Source organism: Mixophyes fleayi, chromosome 4 (assembly GCF_038048845.1).
Source record: "Mixophyes fleayi isolate aMixFle1 chromosome 4, aMixFle1.hap1, whole genome shotgun sequence".
Taxonomy (NCBI): Eukaryota; Metazoa; Chordata; class Amphibia; order Anura; family Limnodynastidae; genus Mixophyes; species Mixophyes fleayi.
The window spans coordinates 40,111,300-40,133,217 of NC_134405.1; the positions used below are offsets into that span (position 1 = coordinate 40,111,300).

General features: G+C 41.7%; 1 protein-coding gene across 6 annotated transcripts; it reads right to left on the reverse strand.

The window, feature by feature from the left end:
* Window positions 1-6,159: 6,159 nt before the first annotated feature.
* Window positions 6,160-21,900, reverse strand: ODAD3 (outer dynein arm docking complex subunit 3). Of its 6 annotated transcripts, none has more exons than XM_075206694.1 (15): window positions 21,424-21,898; window positions 21,040-21,126; window positions 19,387-19,508; window positions 19,002-19,079; window positions 17,041-17,220; window positions 12,619-12,654; window positions 12,351-12,452; window positions 12,127-12,252; window positions 11,502-11,624; window positions 10,347-10,490; window positions 9,909-10,069; window positions 9,593-9,749; window positions 9,318-9,473; window positions 8,533-8,617; window positions 6,160-6,392 (listed from the first exon to the last, which is right to left on the reverse strand). In XM_075206694.1, exons 2-15 carry the CDS (start codon window positions 21,107-21,109, stop codon window positions 6,262-6,264), a joined length of 1,671 nt encoding a protein of 556 aa, XP_075062795.1. In that variant the 5' UTR covers window positions 21,110-21,126; window positions 21,424-21,898; the 3' UTR covers window positions 6,160-6,261. The 6 variants fall into 6 exon arrangements, with proteins under 6 accessions (XP_075062795.1, XP_075062793.1, XP_075062794.1 ...); XM_075206692.1 differs by having other exon boundaries at window positions 21,040-21,148; window positions 21,428-21,897; XM_075206693.1 differs by having other exon boundaries at window positions 21,040-21,148; window positions 21,408-21,897.
* Between the last annotated feature and the right edge of the window lie 18 nt (window positions 21,901-21,918).

Consider the following 21,918-nt stretch of genomic DNA (forward strand, 5'->3'; position numbering starts at 1 on the left):
TGGACAACGTCAGAAGCAGCTGTTCCCACAACACTTCTGATCCTGACAGCGTCATGAAATGTCAGAGCTTGATCCTGTGGCCCCTGCCCCGTCTGTGCCACTTGTTGTGATGTGAGCGGCCAGAAGGGAGGAGGAGGGGTGTAAAGAGGGGAACAGACAGTGGAACAAAGGCAAACGGAGGGAGTGAGAGGGGTAGAACACTAAGAGTCTGTAGCAATCTCACATTTATGATCTTTCAATGTAGTAGGACAAAAATGTGTGGTGGGGGCCCTGGTGCTTCTACTAAGCAGGTCAGAAAGGGAAGATTAGAGAAGTGTAGATCTGTGAGCCAGGACAGGTAGGTGAGTGTAGATCTATGAAGTAGGACAGGTGGATGAGAGTAGATCTGTAAAGGACAGGTAGGTCAGTGTAGATCTATAAAGTAGGACAGTTGGATGAGAGTAGATCTGTGAAGGACAGGTAGGTGAGTGTAGATCACTGAAGCATGAGAGGTAGGTGAGTGTAGATCTATGAAGCAGGACAGGTAGATGAGAGTAGATCTGTGAAGGACAGGTAGGTGAGTGTAGATCGCTGAAGCATGACAGGTAGGTGAGTGTAGATCGAGGAAGCAGGACAGGTAGATGAGAGCAGATCTGTGAAGGACAGGTAGGTCAGTGTAGATCAATAAAGTAGGACAGTTGGATGAAAGTAGATCTGTAAAGGACAGGTAGGTGAGTGTAGATCGCTGAAGCATGACAGGTAGGTGAGTGTAGATCTATGAATCAGGACAGGTAGATGATTGTAGATCTATGAAGCAAGACAGAAAGGTTAGTATAGATCTATGAATCAGGACAGGTAGACGAGTGTAGATCTATGAAGTAGGACAGGTAGATGAGAGTAAATTTGTGAAGGAGAGGTAGATGAGTGTAGGTCTAAGAATCAGGACAGGTAGATGATTGTAGATCTATGAAGTAAGACAGAAAGGTTAGTATAGATCTATGAATCAGGACAGGTAGGTGAGTGTAGATCTATGAAGCAGGACAGGTAGATGAGAGCAGATCTGTGAAGGACAGGTAGGTCAGTGTAGATCTATAAAGTAGGACAGTTGGATGAGAGTAGATCTGTAAAGGACAGGTAGGTGAGTGTAGATCGCTGAAGCATGAGAGGTAGGTAAGTGTAGATCTATGAATCAGGACAGGTAGATGAGTGTAGATCTATGAAGTAGGACAGGTAGATGAGAGTATATTTTTGAAGGAGAGGTAGATGAGTGTAGGTCTATGAATCAGGACAGGTAGATGATTGTAGATCTATGAAGCAAGACAGAAAGGTTAGTATAGGTCTATGAATCAGGACAGGCAGATGAGTATAGATCTATGAAGCAGGACAGGTAGATGAGAGCAGATCTGTGAAGGACAGGTAGGTGAGTGTAGATCACTGAAGCATGAGAGGTAGGTGAGTGTAGATCTATGAAGCAGGACAGGTAGATGAGAGCAGATCTGTGAAGGACAGGTAGGTGAGTGTAGATCGCTGAAGCATGAGAGGTAGGTGAGTATAGATCTATGAATCAGGACAGGTAGATGATTGTAGATCTATGAAGCAAGACAGAAAGGTGAGTATTGATCTATGAAGCATGTGAGGTAGGTGAGTATAGATCTATGAATCAGGACAGGCAGATGAGTATAGATCTATGAAGCAGGACAGGATGGTGAGTATAGATCTATGAATCAGGACAGGCAGATGAGTATAGATCTATGAATCAGGACAGGCAGAGGAGTATAGATCTATGAAGCAGGAAAGGCAGATGAGTATAGATCTATGAAGCAGGACAGGAAGAGGAGTATAGATCTATGAAGCAGGACAGGCAGATGAGTATAGATCTATGAAGCAGGACAGGATGGTGAGTATAGATCTATAAATCAGGACAGGCAGATGAGTGTAGATCTATGAATCAGGACAGGTAGATGAGTGTAGATCTATGAATCATGACAGGAATGTGAGTATAGATTATCGAAGTCAGCAAATTGGATAAAGTAATTTCAATTAATATCGGCCAAACTTAGTTGTCTTTGTCTGAAAATATGCGTACAGCACGCTACGGCGTGTCCAGCTGCAACACGTGGCAATAACAGTTTTTACACTTTTATATATATTCACATGAACCACACATTTGTAATTAGTACACATTAATTGTAGTTGTAACACAGTTATTTATATCAGAATATAGCAGTATTTATGTTTAGTATTATAAGTTATATGCATGTTGGTGAAACATAAGGTTCAGGTTATAGGAAATGTGTCATGTTTGGTATTATTTTAATCCCCTATTCAACAGCAGTTGTCCGGTTCATTTGCCGAAGAGATCGCACATTGCATACTCTAGTTAGCGATGTTAGGGAATAAATGTTTAAAGTGATACTGACTATAAAATGCTAATAGACTAGTTGAAACTGGATTCTTGGCAGGAAAGTCGGAGCACATCCCCTGGAGAGATGACCCCCACCTTTGGATATTTTGGTTTCAACTGGCCTATGATCTGCAGTACACTGGACCTTCCTGAAGGCTGGACCAATAGAAGCAAGCCACATCATCTGCATTGTTTTACTGTATCCACTGACTGCATATAAGCAGGGGCTTTGGAGCTAGTGACCAGTCTTCTTTGACCACAGACTTCAGACTTGAATGACTGTTCACTGGATCCAGGGCGCCTGCGATAAGTAACGGATGTACTTGTTTTTATTTCGCTTCAATTATTCTGCTACTTTTGGATAATCTTATATCTTATATGATTTTATGTGCAATAGCTAGAAATCCAATAAATTTATAATCGGTTAATCTGCGCAATTCATTTGCTTGTTTTGTACTTTTGGATAATAAATATCTTTGTGCTTTGGAAACACAAATCGAAATTCGACAATCGTTATTGGATAGCGACAAAACGTTCATAACAAGATCTATGAAGCAGGACAGGTAGATGAGTGTGATCTATGAAGCAGGACAGGTAGATGACTGTAGATATAACAGAATAAGGTGTTTGTAGAGTCGGTGGGGGTGCCATGCAGTGTAGCTGTAAGAAACAAGTCATGAAGGAGAGATCACGAAGGGTCATGTGCTCCAGTAGATGCACATATAGTGCAAGATAGGTTGGTAGCTCTAACAAACAACAACAGGTAGGTTAAATGTATGTTTAATGAGCATTACAGGTAAATGAGTATAGCTCTACAAAACAGATGAACAGGGCAGGTAGATGACCCATCTCTAGTAGGACACAAGTCACTGCTTCCCCTTTCTCTTCTTAGGGCGGGATTTTCTCTTGGTTTTAGACTCTACGATTTGTTGTGACTGTCTCTTTAGAGTGGCTCGAGTCACCACGTCTCCTTCATCCTCGCCACTGTCCTCGTCATCTGTTGAGAGGGAGACGGATGTCAAAAACCCAGTGACCCTCTGTGCTAGATGACCAACCATACCAGGTATCAGGGTTCTGTTCCTACTTCACCAACCCTACAGGTCTCAGGCTGCTAATAAGTAATGCCAATACTACAGAAGGAAGCTGGGTTACCCTGTATCCTTTCTGACGGTAGAACCTGTGGCCCGTGTTTTTGTGTAATATGAATGCTTTATATTGAAGTGTTGCCTTTACAAATGCACAAACACAAGCAAATGAAAAAATATCCCTCCCAAAAGGAAAACCTACAAAACCCTACAAAAAAGTACTTTAAATATTGTTGTCATTATATTATTATTATTGATGATGTTATTGTATAGGTCTCAGTTAGCATTTTTTTTTTCAAACCTCTTACTTTGAGAATACAGTGCACACAGAAAATAACATATAGCTGGACAAAGACAATTACTCTTATTTCCCATGAAGCACAGAAACGGTTATAGGAAGTAATGAGTAATTATCAGCTGGAGAATATTCTATCAGCAGTTCCTATACTCCCAATAGACTGGTCACAACATTGTGACCATTGACCAGGACCTCCTACTTATGTAAGATGAGGCCTCTCAAAGCCATCCAAGCTATAATAACTGTAGCCAATGAGTGATATACCGATAAGCATATCCTAGGGGCAAAAAGAGGATCGGGAACACCAGTCCTCTGTATGCACTCCTCCTTTATGGTGTTCGAGAATATTTGGACACTCCCACAGCAAGTGGCAAAAGGACCCCGCCATGCATCTAATTTTGGGACAGTCCGACCAGGCGCCCCAAATTATGCTCTATGTAGGATGTTAAGTTGCACTTGCTGGTATTTGTCACATGCTGTAGGCATGGCAAGTGTGCCCAAGCATGTAAACCCATTCCTCATCTGTCAGCATGCCAAGGTCATCATCCCATTTCAGCCATAATGCTGCTAGGCCGTCGAAGGTCACCTGCTTAAGTGAATGCGTATAGAGAGTCGATAACAATTCTGTTGCCCCCTTTTTTGGAGGGTTATTTTCATAGGGGCATTGATAATTCTAGGTGTTTATTTAAGTGCAGTGCCAAAGGCTTTGCCAGAATTTAACATCCATGAACAACAAGTAAGCTATATTCTATGAAGCAAGACAGAAAGGTGAGTATTGATCTATGAAGCATGTGAGGTAGGTGAGTATAGATCTATGAATCAGGACAGGCAGATGAGTATAGATCTATGAAGCAGGACAGGATGGTGAGTATAGATCTATGAATCAGGACAGGCAGATGAGTATAGATCTATGAATCAGGACAGGCAGAGGAGTATAGATCTATGAAGCAGGACAGGCAGATGAGTATAGATCTATGAAGCAGGACAGGACGGTGAGTATAGATCTATGAATCAGGACAGGCAGATGAGTATAGATCTATGAAGCAGGACAGGCAGAGGAGTATAGATCTATGAAGCAGGACAGGCAGATGAGTATAGATCTATGAAGCAGGACAGGACGGTGAGCATAGATCTATAAATCAGGACAGGCAGATGAGTGTAGATCTATGAATCAGGACAGGTAGATGAGTGTAGATCTATGAATCATGACAGGAATGTGAGTATAGATTATCGAAGTCAGCAAATTGGATAAAGTAATTTCAATTAATATCGGCCAAACTTGGTTGTCTTTGTCTGAAAATATGCGTACAGCACGCTACGGCGTGTCCAGCTGCAACACGTGGCAATAACAGTTTTTACACTTTTATATATATTCACATGAACCACACATTTGTAATTAGTACACATTAATTGTAGTTGTAACACATAGTTATTTATATCAGAATATAGCAGTATTTATGTTTAGTATTATAAGTTATATGCATGTTGGTGAAACATAAGGTTCAGGTTATAGGAAATGTGTCATGTTTGGTATTATTTTAATCCCCTATTCAACAGCAGCTGTCCGGTTCATTTGCCGAAGAGATCGCACATTGCATACTCTAGTTAGCGATGTTAGGGAATAAATGTTTAAAGTGATACTGACTATAAAATGCTAATAGACTAGTTGAAACTGGATTCTTGGCAGGAAAGTCGGAGCACATCCCCTGGAGAGATGACCCCCACCTTTGGATATTTTGGTTTCAACTGGCCTATGATCTGCAGTACACTGGACCTTCCTGAAGGCTGGACCAATAGAAGCAAGCCACATCATCTGCATTGTTTTACTGTATCCACTGACTGCATATAAGCAGGGGCTTTGGAGCTAGTGACCAGTCTTCTTTGACCACAGACTTCAGACTTGAATGACTGTTCACTGGATCCAGGGCGCCTGCGATAAGTAACGGCTGTACTTGTTTTTATTTCGCTTCAATTATTCTGCTACTTTTGGATAATCTTATATCTTATATGATTTTATGTGCAATAGCTAGAAATCCAATAAATTTATAATCGGTTAATCTGCGCAATTCATTTGCTTGTTTTGTACTTTTGGATAATAAATATCTTTGTGCTTTGGAAACACAAATCGAAATTCGACAATCGTTATTGGATAGCGACAAAACGTTCATAACAAGATCTATGAAGCAGGACAGGTAGATGAGTGTGATCTATGAAGCAGGACAGGTAGATGACTGTAGATATAACAGAATAAGGTGTTTGTAGAGTCGGTGGGGGTGCCATGCAGTGTAGCTGTAAGAAACAAGTCATGAAGGAGAGATCACGAAGGGTCATGTGCTCCAGTAGATGCACATATAGTGCAAGATAGGTTGGTAGCTCTAACAAACAACAACAGGTAGGTTAAATGTATGTTTAATGAGCATTACAGGTAAATGAGTATAGCTCTACAAAACAGATGAACAGGGCAGGTAGATGACCCATCTCTAGTAGGACACAAGTCACTGCTTCCCCTTTCTCTTCTTAGGGCGGGATTTTCTCTTGGTCTTAGACTCTACGATTTGTTGTGACTGTCTCTTTAGAGTGGCTCGAGTCACCACGTCTCCTTCATCCTCGCCACTGTCCTCGTCATCTGTTGAGAGGGAGACGGATGTCAAAAACGCAGTGACCCTCTGTGCTAGATGACCAACCATACCAGGTATCAGGGTTCTGTTCCTACTTCACCAACCCTACAGGTCTCAGGCTGCTAATTAGTAATGCCAATACTGCAGAAGGAAGCTGGGTTACCCTGTATCCTTTCTGACGGTAGAACCTGTGGCCCGTGTTTTTGTGTAATATGAATGCTTTATATTGAAGTGTTGCCTTTACAAATGCACAAACACAAGCAAATGAAAAAATATCCCTCCCAAAAGGAAAATCTACAAAACCCTACAAAAAAGTACTTTAAATATTGTTGTCATTATATTATTATTATTGATGATGTTATTATATAGGTCTCAGTTAGCATTTTTTTTTCAAACCTCTTACTTTGAGAATACAGTGCACACAAAAAATAACATATAGCTGGACAAAGACAATTACTCTTATTTCCCATGAAGCACAGAGACGGTTATAGGAAGTAATGAGTAATTATCAGCTGGAGAATATTCTATCAGCAGTTCCTATACTCCCAATAGACTGGTCACAACATTGTGACCATTGACCAGGACCTCCTACTTATGTAAGATGAGGCCTCTCAAAGCCATCCAAGCTATAATAACTGTAGCCAATGAGTGATATACCGATAAGCATATCCTAGGGGCAAAAAGAGGATCGGGAACACCAGTCCTCTGTATGCACTCCTCCTTTATGGTGTTCGAGAATATTTGGACACTCCCACAGCAAGTGGCAAAAGGACCCCGCCATGCATCTAATTTTGGGACAGTCCGACCAGGCGCCCCAAATTATGCTCTATGTAGGATGTTAAGTTGCACTTGCTGGTATTTGTCACATGCTGTAGGCATGGCAAGTGTGCCCAAGCATGTAAACCCATTCCTCATCTGTCAGCATGCCAAGGTCATCATCCCATTTCAGCCATAATGCTGCTAGGCCGTCGAAGGTCACCTGCTTAAGTGAATGCGTATAGAGAGTCGATAACAATTCTGTTGCCCCCTTTTTTGGAGGGTTATTTTCATAGGGGCATTGATAATTCTAGGTGTTTATTTAAGTGCAGTGCCAAAGGCTTTGCCAGAATTTAACATCCATGAACAACAAGTAAGCTATATTCGTCAAGATATAGCAGGCCCTTAGTGAGTTTAAGGATAACAATAATTAGTGCCTCCAACATGGATGGGGGTAACAAGCCCTCAGCCAACAATTGAGTGAAAGCCTCAAGAAGCTTAGGGCCAAAAACGATCTAGGTTTTTTATAAAGCTCTATGGTTATACCTTTCGTTCTGGAGCTTTGCCATTGGGAAAGGAGCTCAGAGTTTACTTCCTCCAAGGTAAAATGAAAACAAAGGAAATCCCTGGAGACAGGAGTCAGTAGGTCAATCCCCTCATATATTAGCTATAAACGACCGTGGCACTACACAGGAACTGTTTGATACCTTGATTGTCCATCAATGATGGAATAGCTGCACTTACGCTCTTGTCAAGTAGGTTATAAAACTGCCCCACTCCCGATCTGCCTGAAGATATTGAGCAAGCTTAATGACGAGCGTTGTAACTTTCTATTTATCCAGGAAATAATCATTCCCCTCCCATTGTCCTACCAACCCAGAACCAGCACCCATTAACATTGGCCAGAAGGGGTTACATTTTCAACCGTCAAGAGTAGAGGAGAATGATGAGATATACCGCTCTGGATTTATACTCAACCTCAGTGACTAAGAGGACCAATCTCTAGGAAATAAGCGCCAGAAAGGGTATGATGTGTTGTGGAATGGCAAAAAAACTGCCCTGCCTCCGTATATCTGACTCACCAGACGTGGATCAACATTGCAGGGAATCGTCAGATGACATAATGAAATCACAGCACCAGAAAAGACATCACCGTCTATTCATGAACTAATCTGCTACATAGACTGCATGCATGCACTGTACTCAGTCCGTGACATCAGAATAACCTAGCAGTGAATCAAATTGCAGAGGGCTGCATGCAGGTCCCAAACAACCTTCCGCTGACCACTGCCTTATCAAAAGACATGCATAAGATTCTATAATCTTTATGTCATCAGTAGAGGTATCAGAATTTCTACTTCTATAATTATTTCTAATGCCAGAATCACTTACCCTCGAATGTATCCGGCCTGGCTGGTGCCGGCAGTGGGATGCGCACATTGTAAATTGGGAGTTTGCCCTCGATGCTGGCCTGGAACTGGGGGTATAAAAACAAAGACTCGTTGAGAGATAGCGGGCATTTGTAATATAGATAACATTAATATTTAGGGAAAATTACCCATGAGATCCAATCACACATTTTCTTTCATAGCCTAACTTGCACAAGAGCCATGAAAGCCAATGTCTGATTGGTTACTATGGGATTACTGCATATTTGCCTTTAGTTAATAAATAACCCCAATATATCTGGAAGGTTAATGTGGTTTTTCCGAATTAAAAGCTGTTCTAAGTGATAAAATAGTTTTAATATATATTTCTTATCTATGGGATAATGTGCCTCCCACTGTATATTATATGAAAATTAGGCTGATTGTGTGTTTTTATAACTTGAACTATCCTTATAATCTACAGCTATGACAGCCAACCTGTGCTCTTATGGAGCCATAATCCCCAGTGTGTCTAGCAAGGCATGATGGGAATTGTACCTCCAGAACAGAGAGAGATCCATACATTGCCTAAGCCTGACCTAGAGGACCTATATAACTGGTCTTATTATACTAATGACACAATTCAAATCAGGAAGCAAATAATGCTATAAATAACCTATGACCCTAGGTGTTTGTTACAAAAATGTTATAAATGCTTTAAATTCAATCAAAGACTGATAAATACTATAAATTGGATTTGTTAAGTTTTATCTTGTCCAGTATTCACCCACTAGCCCCCATGTGACCCACCTCCTCCTCCTCCATCTGTTGGAGGACCTCTCCGATGTCCTGTCCTTCCAGCTGTTCCAAGAGTTTCTGCAGTTTCTGCTCTGAAGTGGCCAGAAGATCGAGGACATACTCATCCGACTGAGTAGACAGATCCTTAGCGGGGAAATAGCTCCTGGGCTGGGAGTAGAGATATCCGTAAATCAGCTACCAAGCGCCTTACTGCTTCAGCGTTATCTAACAAGGCCTTCTATCAAAGGCTTCTCCATAATAGGCTCCAGGGTTAGCAGGACACTCACCACCTTGATATGCTGGACCTTGCTGGCTAGGTGCTCCACTCCAGATTTTGCAGTAGTCAGGATTTTGGACATTTTCTCTAGCTCCTCCTTGCATTTCTCTTTTCTCTTCTCTTCCTTCTGTAGATGAGCTTGGAGCTCCTCCAGAACCTGCTGACCACTGAGGAAATGGAAGGGACACGAGGAACACAAGAGGTCAGCGCATGGCCCCGCTTACACGGACATATTCATGTGAACTGTCCATAATATGTAGTTGTGTCCTCCCGTATCTTAGTCTATCTCAGTGGATTTGACATACGTGAGCATATGATTATAGTACCTGGACAGCTTGGCTTCCCCTGAGTACTTCAGCTCTTGGAAAGCTTCCTGCAGTCTCTCCTTTTCCTCTTTCAGACGAACAATGATCCTCTCATTCTCACTCTTCATCTCATCCAAGTGTCTGTGTATTTCTCCCTGCGCCGTAAAACGTCGCACCACTTCCTGATTAATGGATAGATAAGGGGAAGAAACAGTTAACTTTTGCAATGTGGAGAAGGAGTTATTCAGATGGATAGATGACTGAGTTGTGATAGGCCAAATGGCTGTTCCTGCGATAAACCTCAAAGACAAGAAGAAATTTCAGAATCTCCTCACTCTTGGAATTCTAGAACACACGTCTTTGTGTCAACCTTTAACTCAAACCCACCCATCGTCATCGAACTTCCACTTCTACCCACTCTAGTTATCCAGCCTCTACTTTTCCACCCGAGTCTCTAACCTGTGTATCTGTAACTCCTGTGGTCTCTTTGATCCTCTGAAAGGCTTCCTGGTAGGTGCGGATGACTTTTTCCTCCTCCTGTCCACTTGGAACCTGTTGTGTCTCCACAGGAGCATCTTCCCCTGGCAGAGTAACACGTTGAGCCTACGAGGGAAAAGATAAAGACAACAATGATTTGAGGCATACTATTTTTCTGCTTTTCCCATTCATTTCAATGGGCCATTCATTTCAATGGGACATTCATTCCAATGGGGTTTCTACATGCTGGAAGCTGTCTGTGCCACTTGCATCTGAATGGATTCACAGACGCATGCAAACTTGTTCACCAAATATCAAACGCGGATATAAGGTATGTCAAATTAATGTGCAAATGCAAAGCATCCGGGTTTTCACGTGTGGTCTGCACTTGTGTTTCTTCACTCATATGTAAAGCCAGTGGGTAACCGGCCTAATGAGGTAGTAGGTTGGGCTATTAAAGTGACATTTAACTTTTGTACAATACAGCTTCTAAAGACTTTTCTGCCTCTCCTCCTTGTATCTTGATGTGCTCTGAGTGGACCATAGCAGCGCAAAACCAAAATGTTTAGTGGTGTACATGAGGTACGCTACAAATTGATGTCCAATGTCCCTAGGCACAGTTTTTAGTTCCTTCTTGTTCCATTAATGACACCATGTTTAAGACCCCCCACCCCCTCTTCGTTGGCCTCTAGCCTTCTGTTCTTTATGCTTGTTTTTGTCTATCATGTTATGTTATTATTTTATGTTTTTGTTTTGGTTATGTGTAATTTCTGTTAGTGGGGATTGTCTTCTGGGTTTTTTTTTTCTTTTTTTGCTTTATCTTTGGTTTATACAGGAATCTGTGGGTGTTCTAACCTTTGTGTGTCTCCTTGCTTCAGTTCTGACACACTCACTTGACCTAGTAGAGTTTTAGGAACTTTATGTAGTAGGACCTGGGTGTACTGGTGAACACCTTCCAGAGAAAATGGATTATTAGAGGAACAAGTACACAGGTTTCCAAGTCCCATGTTCTCTGCTGCTGGTTTGGGTGTCATACATATATTCCTCTCCTGTTACTACTTTTCTTATTTTTCCCTGCACAATTCCAACCATCATCCCGGTGAGAGTGACAGGTAGTTGTTTAGAAACTGCTCTCACCCTCCTTTCTGCTCGCTCTGCATACATGCGTCTCTCCTCTGCCTGACGCTTGTAGTCCTGCAGGATTCGCTCCCTCTCCCGGCGCTCACGGTGAAACTCCTCCTCCTGGCGCTGAAGTTCTGCCTGAAAAAGATAAAGGCATAGGAAATGCAGGCATTACTAAAATATAATCCCACAGTTGTCTGTACTGTGTATAATGTAATAGAGAGGAGCTGTATAATACACAGATATTACTAGGATCTCCCCCCAGAGGTGTCTGTACTGTGTATAATGTAATAGAGAGGAGATGTATAATACACAGATATTACTGGGATCTCCCCCCAGAGGTGTCTGTACTGTGTATAATGTAATATAGAGGAGCTGTATAATACACAGATATTACTGGGATCTCCCCCAGAGGTGTCTGTATTGTGTATAATGTAATAGAGAGTAGCTGTATAATACACAGATAATACTGGGATCTCCCCCCAGAGGTGTCTGTACTGTGTATAATGTAATAGATAGGAGCTGTATAATACACAAATATTACTGGGATCTCCCCCAGAGGTGTCTGTACTGTGTATAATGTAATAGAGAGGAGGTGTGTAATACTGGTATATATGGCATGGTATTGCCTGCAGTATACCCGAGCCATGTCCCGTGACATCACTGCATCCTTGTTCATCATCTGCAGTTCCTTTAATTCATGTCTCTGACGCAGGATTTCAGCCTCTATGAGATCCAGCTGTGACTGGAAAGTCAGACTTTCCTCCTGCAGAAACAGTGTCAGTTTCAGTGCATGTAACACACAGGACCCAGCCACTGAGAGATGACAGAGACACAACACTGCTGGTCCTTCTGGTACATCACCTGCATGTGGGTCTTAAGCTTCTGGTATACATTGTGTATATGTTCAGATTCTTGCAATTTCATCTGTGCTTTTTCCAGTCTGTTTTCCAAGAGGCGAAGAGTCTGGAGGAGGCAGAAGAGGGGGATATAAAACAGGGGGCCGGGTAAAGAGCAGAAAGAAGCAGCAGATGAGGAGAGCAGAAGCGTATGTTTGAGCGATGATTAGATTATACTGCACAGCACAATCATGGCAGCAGAGCAGAGTTTGGTCATATAGAAAATATTTAACCTGCTGAGGAGTTTCCTCCTGTTCTGTAGCTTCATTCTGTGGATGACAGAAGTAGACCATGAAGAGGTAGAATACATTGTGTGACCGCAGAGTTTGTCCCTCCTGTTACAGTGTACATGACCCACTGAGAATGACCTTATAAGTCGAAATTGGTCAGAGTTTACGAGTACAGCGTTTTAACACAAAAGGTCACGTTTTAATCAGTCCACTGGCTACTGCCGCATATGACTGTGTGTGATCACCATCCTACAGATCCTGACCACCGACTGTAGGCAGGCACACAGTCATAGAAAGGTCCTATCCTCCAACAACTAATGGGATATACGGCCATAGACCTTGGCATGTGAACGGCTCTGTGCCCTACCTCCCACATCTTCTCACATATGTAAAACAATTTGGGAAGGCAAAGGGAAATTACATGATGGTACCAAGGACTGTCATCACACCAAGGATAGAGTTGTTTAGAAGATCTACTGAACACCATCTTAGTTCAGCTGCTGGACCCAGAGAGTTCCTATCTCATGAAGCAACCAAAACTATTATCCACGCGCTTATCATTTCCCAGCTTGACTACTGCAACCTTCTCCTCGACGGCCTCCCCCGCTCTCAACTCACCCCCCTTCGTTTTATACTCAAAGCGGCTGCGAGGCTTATCTGCCTTTCTCGCCACTCCTCTTCTGCCTCCCCTCTCTGCCTTGCCCTACACTGGCTCCCCTTCCCCTAGAGAATCCTTTTTAACCTTCTTACCCTCACCTCCAAGGCTTTCTCCCACTCTGGAGATATAAGGGGCAGCAATCTCCTCTCCATCCATACTCCCGCCCGGTCCCTGCGATCGGCCAATGACCGTTGCCTCTCCTCCACTCTAATCACCTCATCCCACTCCAGAATTGAAGACTTCTCCCGAGCTGCCCCCCTGCACTGGAATGACCTCCCTCGCTCCATCCGTTTGTCCTCTAACTTGTGCTCCTTTAAACGGGCACTCAAAACTCATCTCTTCCTCAAAGCCTACCAGCCTTCCACTTAACCCTCTCCCCGCGCTCACTCTCTTCACCTCGCTCCTCCTCAGAAGAGGGGAGCGCTTGCTCCCCTCCTCCGACACCCTCTGTGCCTGCCGTCTGTCTACCCTCCCTATAGCATGTAAGCTTGTATGAGCAGAGCCCTCCTCCCTCCTGTCTCGCTACCTTCTCTTCTGTTACAACTTCAATATATTTGCCTTGCCTGAAGCCTCTGAAGTCTTGGTATTACTCGTTTATTGTTTTGTACTGTTATTCCCTGTACTGTCCATTATTTTTACTGTGTACGGCGCTGCGGAAACCGTGTGATGCCTTATAAATAAATGATAAAAATAATAATAATAATAATAAAATTGCTATTGCCATGTCTGTTCCTTCTTTGGTGATCTCTGTGGCCTCCTTGATGGAATCAGCTGTCACCAGAACTACTGCGACCATAGAGAACAAGAATCTGTCTCTTCTCATTCCAACTGGTAGCTGTACAGAAATGTCAAGAGAAAAATGGTGAAAAGAATCACCTAAGAGAGATTGTTGACTGAGGCACTCCAGTCCCTTGAAAAATTATTTAAAAACAAATTTTAACATCAAAGTCGGCGAATATTAAAATAAAGAAGTGATGAAAAATAAAGATAAGTGCTAGAAATGGTTAAAAATACCCTTCCGGGAAGCCGGTGGTCACAAAATTGTGACACTTATAATTAACTGGGAAAAATACCCATAATTATGGACATTGTATCAATGAGATTCAAAATAACACAGTTTATTGAGATTTAATTACATTCCCTATATTCATCGATACATAGTGTGTCACATATAGCCAGCGAGTGTGTCCACTCTAAATTGAATAACCGTAGTGTAAGAATGCACTTGTAGGGGTTATAATTATCAAAACCACTCAGGTGTGATAGTCTGACATAGACATACGTTTCGCCGTGATCGGCTTAGTCATGACTAAGCCGATCACAGCGAAACGTACGTCGGGTCACGCGTCACACGTGACGTCACACACCCGGAAATGTGAAGCCGGTCAGCGGAGTTAGCCGCGATCGTGTCACACTCTATCTAATGTTGTAGTTAATTTTGAATTTTGCAGTGCGCTTTGTTTAGGGTTTTAACACCAGGGCAATACTGCCTGACAAACAGGAGGTGACTGGAGGTCCCTTAATATCGCTAGTCAGATCTTTACTATCAGTATGATTATAGGCAGAACTGACTCAATCCCTAATACAGCAGATATGCGTTAGAAGGAAATCCTCTGTGGTTATGATAAAGTTAACCCCTCTCTTTCACACATTGCATGAGAGGGTGCTGGGTTAGAGTACCAATCCTGATTTTTTGGAACTATACATACACTAATTTAAGTTCCTTTGTATGTCTATGTCAGACTATCACACCTGAGTGGTTTTGATAATTATAACCCCTACAAGTGCATTCTTACACTACGGTTATTCAATTTAGAGTGGACACACTCGCTGGCTATATGTGACACACTATGTATCAATGAATATAGGGAATGTAATTAAATCTCAATAAACTGTGTTATTTTGAATCTCATTGATACAATGTCCATAATTATGGGTATTATTCCCAGTAAATTATAAGTGTCACAATTTTGTGACCACCGGCTTCCCGGAAGGGTATTTTTAACCATTTCTAGCACTTATCTTTATTTTTCATCACTTCTTTATTTTAATATTCGCCGACTTTGATGTTATCTGGTATATTCAATTTTATAGATAATTTTCAATAAAATTTGTTTTTAAATAATTTTTCAAGGGACTGGAGTGCCTCAGTCAACAATCTCTCTTAGGTGATTCTTTTCACCATTTTTCTCTTGATATTCACCTTGGTTGTGAGAGCACCCCCTCATTTTGTATTTCCTACATAATTATAAATAATTCTTAGGTAGAAATGATGAGGAAGTCCTAACCTTAGAGCGAGATGGATTTGCTTTTTTCTATGATAGCTGTACAGAAATGTCAGTCACTAATGGCTGCTTTATTACTGGTGGCTGATAATACTTGTACCTTACAGCAGACACATACACACCTTCACCACCACCAGCTACAGTCGTTCTTACACTACATTATGTATCAAGTGTTCCCCACACATTTTTGGTTGTATGCTCGTTTGGGCAGGGCCATCTTTTCGTTCTGTTTCATGTCACGGTATGTTATTTAATTTTATCATGATCCCTTCAGTGTAAAGCTCTGCGTAATATGTTAGCGTGCAATGAGAATTCCAACCTGGGCGTGTGTGACAAGTGAGGGTGAAAGTGTCAATCAAAACACGACCTCCTGGTCTGGCTAAATCCTCAAAAACATATAGCTCACACTTATTATTAAACACAAAGTCCTGCCACCACAAAGATTTAGTTCAAGAGCTAACACTCTTATGAAGTCTTTCGTTATCTCTGACTTATCCCAAAATAGAATGACAACATAAATTAATCAGAGACATTGAAAACCACACAATATCTTGTATAAATGCACCGTTATAAAAACCAAGCGTACCTGACACATGAATTATTTAAGAACACAAAGATAAAACATTATTAAATGGAGGTTAACAAAAAGTCATAATACGTATGGAATTAGAATAGCAGTAACAAATTGACATACAGAAATATGAATGCAAAACAGTTATCTTAAAAGAACCAGAAATAAACATGTCATAGCACACTCACAAATTCTTTGCACAATTCTGCTGCTTGAGGAAGTTTAGAAGGTATGGACAATTAATCAGTAGAAGACTCACCCCAAGAACTGACAAAATCATTTCAGCACTTTTTACACCTTGTTTTCTTTTCCCAAACCCTCCCTTCGCTGTGACAGCATGGCAAAAGGTGTGCTGGTTTGCTAATCTGTTTTACAACTGTTAAATTCAAAAATAGCTCAGACAGAATATGCAACCCTGCCACAGAATAGGCTAACTAAATAACCTTCTAAATCCCCTGAGACGAGGTGCTGCATATCCTTTTATGCCCATCAAAAAGAACAAACAGAGCATCAAATTGATGAAACTCCTGTGGCCCGGAGAAGTAATGGCAACAGTACCTTGGGGTTTTGAGAGTGCTGGCACAAGGATGGTACCACCAACTCTTGGTTGATGTGAAAACTTGGGGCCACCTCAGGATGAAAAGATGGCACTGAACTGATGTTTTAGTGACAAACAGTGCAGGGACCAGTGACTTAAGGATTGTAAGCTTGGAGACACATGTAACGGAGACGATGGAGAAACATTACCTCTCTTGTTACCCATCACGTGGTGACTGACAAGCTGTTGCATGATATGTGACTGTAACGTAGGGCGAATTAGCAGACCTTTCTTTCTGCTGAATCAGCTCTTACCAACTGAGCACCACCTGCCCACAGACTGACCCCCCAGTGTCATAGGATTGCGTGCTTACCTGTTCTTCCAGTGCAGCGCTATCATCTTTCCCCGACTTGGCCCACTTCCCGGCTTCATTCTTCTTGTATTCTGTCTGCAGTTCTTCCAGACGCCTCCTCCGAACCTCCGTCTGGTGGCGTAAGGCGTTGAGACGCTTCACCTTGTCACAGAGCTTCTGGTCCATCAGCTGGATAGCGGCCTGAGAGGACACGGCGTGGGCAAAGAGTCAATGGATTGCCATTACCATGATACATATTGTTTCGCTTCTTATAGAAATCATATCTTTCTACAAACTACATCGTAAACTATATCTTTACTGTGTCTACAAGGTTCTGCGCTGCAGAAGACATCCAGCACCGCAAAGTCAACAATGGCTAGACGTTTTCATCCACACCTTAAATGTTTAGGCTAATTAACTACATTGGGGCAGCACAGTGGCTCAGTGGTTAGCACTTCTGCCTAACAGCACTGGGGTCATGAGTTCGATTCCCGACCATGGCCTTATCTGTGAGGAGTTTGTATGTTCTCCCCGTGTTTACGTGGATTTCCTCCGGGTGCTTCGTTTTCCTTCCACACTCCAAAAACATACTGGTAGGTTAATTGGCTGCTAACAAATTGACCCTAGTCTGTGCCTGTGTGTGTGTGTGTGTGTGTGTGTTAGGGAATTTAGACTGTAATGGGGCAGAGACTGATATGAGTGTTCTCTGTTCTCTGTACAGCGCTACGGAATTAGTGGAGCTATATAAATAAATGGTGATAATGATGATTGTATAAAAACAGATTTCTTTTTTGTTTACTGACATTATTACATATTAAAGAGACACTAATGCCTTCATTTTCTTTCTCTTATTGTTTTTATGTTCCGTCTTTAAGTAACAACATTTTATATGGGGAACTGTGAGTATGCTACACACTGCAGAAAGCTGGTCCTAGGATGGGATGTCCCTTTGGTTCCCTCTCATGTCCCTCCCATGATCCTTTCCTGCAAACAATTGGGGGAATTCAATTCAGCGCAAAGTCGGTTTGGTACCTAAAACATAGCTGATTTTTGCTCGCACAAATCAATGATGTTTTAGGTACTGTAATACCAGGAAGTGTGTACAGTCCTACAGGACCTAACACTGAACACCAATGTTTTATAAAATAGTAAGAATACAAACAAGGTGAAGATGATTAAGTGCCTACTCCAGTGCAGCGTCCTCTATAATCCATGGTTACCCCCAAATAGAATGAATGATAAATGATGATGTTGCTAAAGATTGGCTGTTTGTAGTAGGCACTGCCATAGAATATACTTTTTTATATAAAAATATTTCTTCATAGTTACATTAGATAAATCATATGGTGAAACTTCTAAAAAATACAGTTAGTGTGTTTTTAAAGGAGATCTACAGTTCAAAAAGTCATCTCTAAAACAATTAGAATGACAGTTCTTGGAGGATTCTAACAAGCAAAATATTGAACAATAATTTCATATTGCTGAGAGATTTTGGATTTTCCTCACTCATGTCACCTTATTTTCTAAATACATAATTATTTAGACAGTTCTGAAAAAAATATATATTGCTTCAAACTTGTCCTCTCTCTTTTTTTAACTAGACATAACTTGACATTATTATTAACATCTGCCTTTGGGACATCAATAAAGGTGTATTAATGGAGTTTATATACTTGCTAGGTGTGCATTTAATCCTAGTGCAATGTCCAGCAGCTTAAAAAACGTAAACATGTGGTTTAAAGAGAAAGGAGGGAGAACATCCAGTAATAAAACAAACAAAGCAGGATATAGTAAGAAAAGATATATAGAATATCACAGTGGGCTGTAACCAAGGAAGGAAAACTAACACCTATGTATTCTATCACAAGTAGATTTGTTTTATAGGATACAGTCGTAAAATAATATTTGATACAAACGGAACACATAAGTCGTACTAACAGCAAAACAAAAACATAATACTATATGAATGAGTGCACACTTACTTGTCCACTTTTACTCCTCATCGCTGCTCTCTCCACAGCGTGGCTATGAAAAGCCTCTTTTATCACCTTTTCATCACCCTGAGAAACACATGGGATGAGAACTATGGGTACACTATTATCTACTCAATAGCAAGATAACAGGCAGTTGAAGAACTACAAGTCCCAGTGCGCCTCATGAGTCAACGGTTGGCATGTTAAGTTGGAAGTTGTAATTCTACCACAATGATTGTGCTAGAAGTTGCCTATTATTTAAAACGAAAAACATTTTGGGGATTACACTCACTTTGGAGTGAGAAATAGGGATGAACGTGAGACAGAGGATACGTGTAATTAGATTGTGCCTGAAGCACGTGACCTATCAGGGCGTTAACATGAACCTGCTTACCGCAAGCAAATCAGCCAACTTCCGATGCAACTTTTTGGTCTCCTGCCGTAAGAACTGAATGTTCTCCCCGTTCTTCTGGACTGTGCAACTGGAGCTCTCCTGGTAAGCCTTGTGATCGCCATCTGTCACGTCACAACAGTCAGTTACTAAGAGGCGCTCAATACCAGCACAAGCACAGAGAAGGAAAATATATCCAAGTACGAACGGATCATTCTGTCTTGGTAGATCATCTGAACAGGATTTCCATCATGCAATATCTCTTTCGATCCCTGTATCGTCCCTGTTACCATTCATTATTAGAGTGTCAGCCCAGTAAAACTTTAATTAAAGAACTCCGTCCAAATGTAACTTTAATGATCTACCTCCCTCCTCCTGACTGGAATAACTCAGGGGTTTCGGTGAGGGGAATGGTTTTGCTGGACTGTCAGCGACTAGTTGTCACTGACTATTGCTCCTTGGTCAAACCAGCCAATGAGCAACTGTGAGTGACAACCGCACCTCAATGTGGTGTCAGCGGTAGGAGAGTATTCGCTGCCGTCACCAGGCTCCCTCACTGGCACCTGAAACTAGTTATGTTTCAGTCCTTCTTGACCTCTTCCTATGAATCAGAGCTGCTGGGTAGCTGGCAGAGCGCGGAGGCAAGATGCTGGGCTCAATGTGGGGAGGAGATGGATAAAAGGGCGAGCTTTAATCTGTGAATCATAGGGACACAGCGGACCAGCCGTCTCATAGGAACAAGCAGCATGTTAGTGATATTGGACCTGATTCATTAAGGATCTTAACTTGAGAAACTTCTTATTTCAGTCTCCTGGACAAAGCCATGTTACAATGCAAGGGGTGCAAATCAGTATTCTGTTTTGCACATGAGTTAAATACTGACCGTTTTTTCATGTAGCACACAAATACTTGATAGCTTATTTGTACACTGAAATTTAAAGTTGATATTTGTGTGCTACATAAAAAAACAGTCAGTATTTAACTTATGTGCAAAACAGAATACTGATTTGCACCCCTTGCATTGTAACATGGTTTTGTCCAGGAGACTGAAATAAGAAGTTTCTCAAGTTAGGATCCTTAATGAATCAGGCCCATTGATGTTTATTGTCTTATATAGCTCTTATAAGAGCTTTTAAATGCATAAACACCTACCACTAGATTATTTTTTTTTACTTTAACCGGCTACTAGACACTCTTTTATACAGTTTTTATAAACAGGGCTGAGGTGGGGTAAACCAGCCACCTTAACCAATTCAGTCTTATGCTCTTATCTGTGCATGTGACAAATTTGTCCCCGCCCCTGGCAGCACAGTGAAGCGTCATCGCGTCGTGGGGCTTGGCCAAAATGAAGTAATACACCGCGCCCCGCCCCCTCCGTCCTCACACTTCCCCCTGCCCTCCGGGATCTCCCTGAGGGAAAGAGTAGAAAGTTGGTAAGTATGCTAGACTTTCATTTTACATGAAATGCAAAGTGCCTTGGATTTCTTTTATTAAATAATTTTAAAGATTTCAACTTTATTGATATTACTTTTATCAACATAAGAGCATAAAAGGGTTATTAACTAACATTGCAATTAGGTGTTAACTTGCACTGGACAGAAAAAAAACCTGATTGCTTGTTAGTGTAAAAAATAAATAAATATATCATTGTCTCACCCAGCAGCTGTATTTTCTTCTGTAGCTCAGTGATCTGTTCATGTATCGGGGGTTTAACACCGGCAGACATTATGGTGCCCTACAAAGCTTCCCAGTACAGGATACACAGCTATAAATACCACAAAGTATTAAAATAGTTAATACTGCACAGGATGAATGCTATTATACATTTATGAGCCATTTATCTATAAAGAGCTCTACGTCAGTCCCAAAATAGGCACAGGTTATAGGAAAAAAGGGAGATAGGTATTCAGTTACATGGTGCAATCGATGGGTACCACAAAAACATATATATATATATATATATATATATATGAGAGAGAGAGAGAGAGAGAGAGAATACTTGAATGAGATAACCCCAACCTTACCTCTACCAGGGGGCACCCACCTTCTTTCCTGCCAATGTGGCACCTGGTCTCTTTGCTGCTGTCCCCAACTTTTGATGACAGTTGTCGCTGAGCAACAGTTTCCTTGGAGACCACCGACAGGACTTCCCATTGGCTGAGATCTGGCCGCCATCTTGGTACTCTTCGGTTAAGCGGCTCGCCTCCCTCTATAACGAGGAGCCGGCCATCTTACTACTCCAGCCCGACGACCATATTAGGCAGGTGCGTCATTCATTCATTCAGCTCCAGGTCAGGCTGTCGGCCATCTTGGTAGTAATGTATCCGGGTTATTTTGTCCTAGTTCTCAGATAGTCAAAGTGACACACAAATCCATGTAATAAATAATCTAATTTTATTGTACTTCAGGCGCGGTCTGACTGACACGGCTTCTTAAAAAGCCATTTGCCAATCACAACATGGCGCCGGATATTTTATTTATTTGAAATATGTCATTCATAGACAGCGCTGGGTGTTAATCTTTCACAGGATTGTC

Bases quoted from the DNA above. Each gene is read 5' to 3' on its own strand.
- ODAD3 (XM_075206694.1), bottom strand. From the start codon at position 21,109: ATGTCTGCCGGTGTTAAACCCCCGATACATGAACAGATCACTGAGCTA. The intron at 10,070-10,346 runs GTTAGAGACTCG...TCCATTAATCAG, and splicing joins CAGGAGTTACAGATACACAG to GAAGTGGTGCGACGTTTTAC. The intron at 8,618-9,317 runs GTGGGTCACATG...TTATACCCCCAG, and splicing joins AACAGATGGAGGAGGAGGAG to TTCCAGGCCAGCATCGAGGG.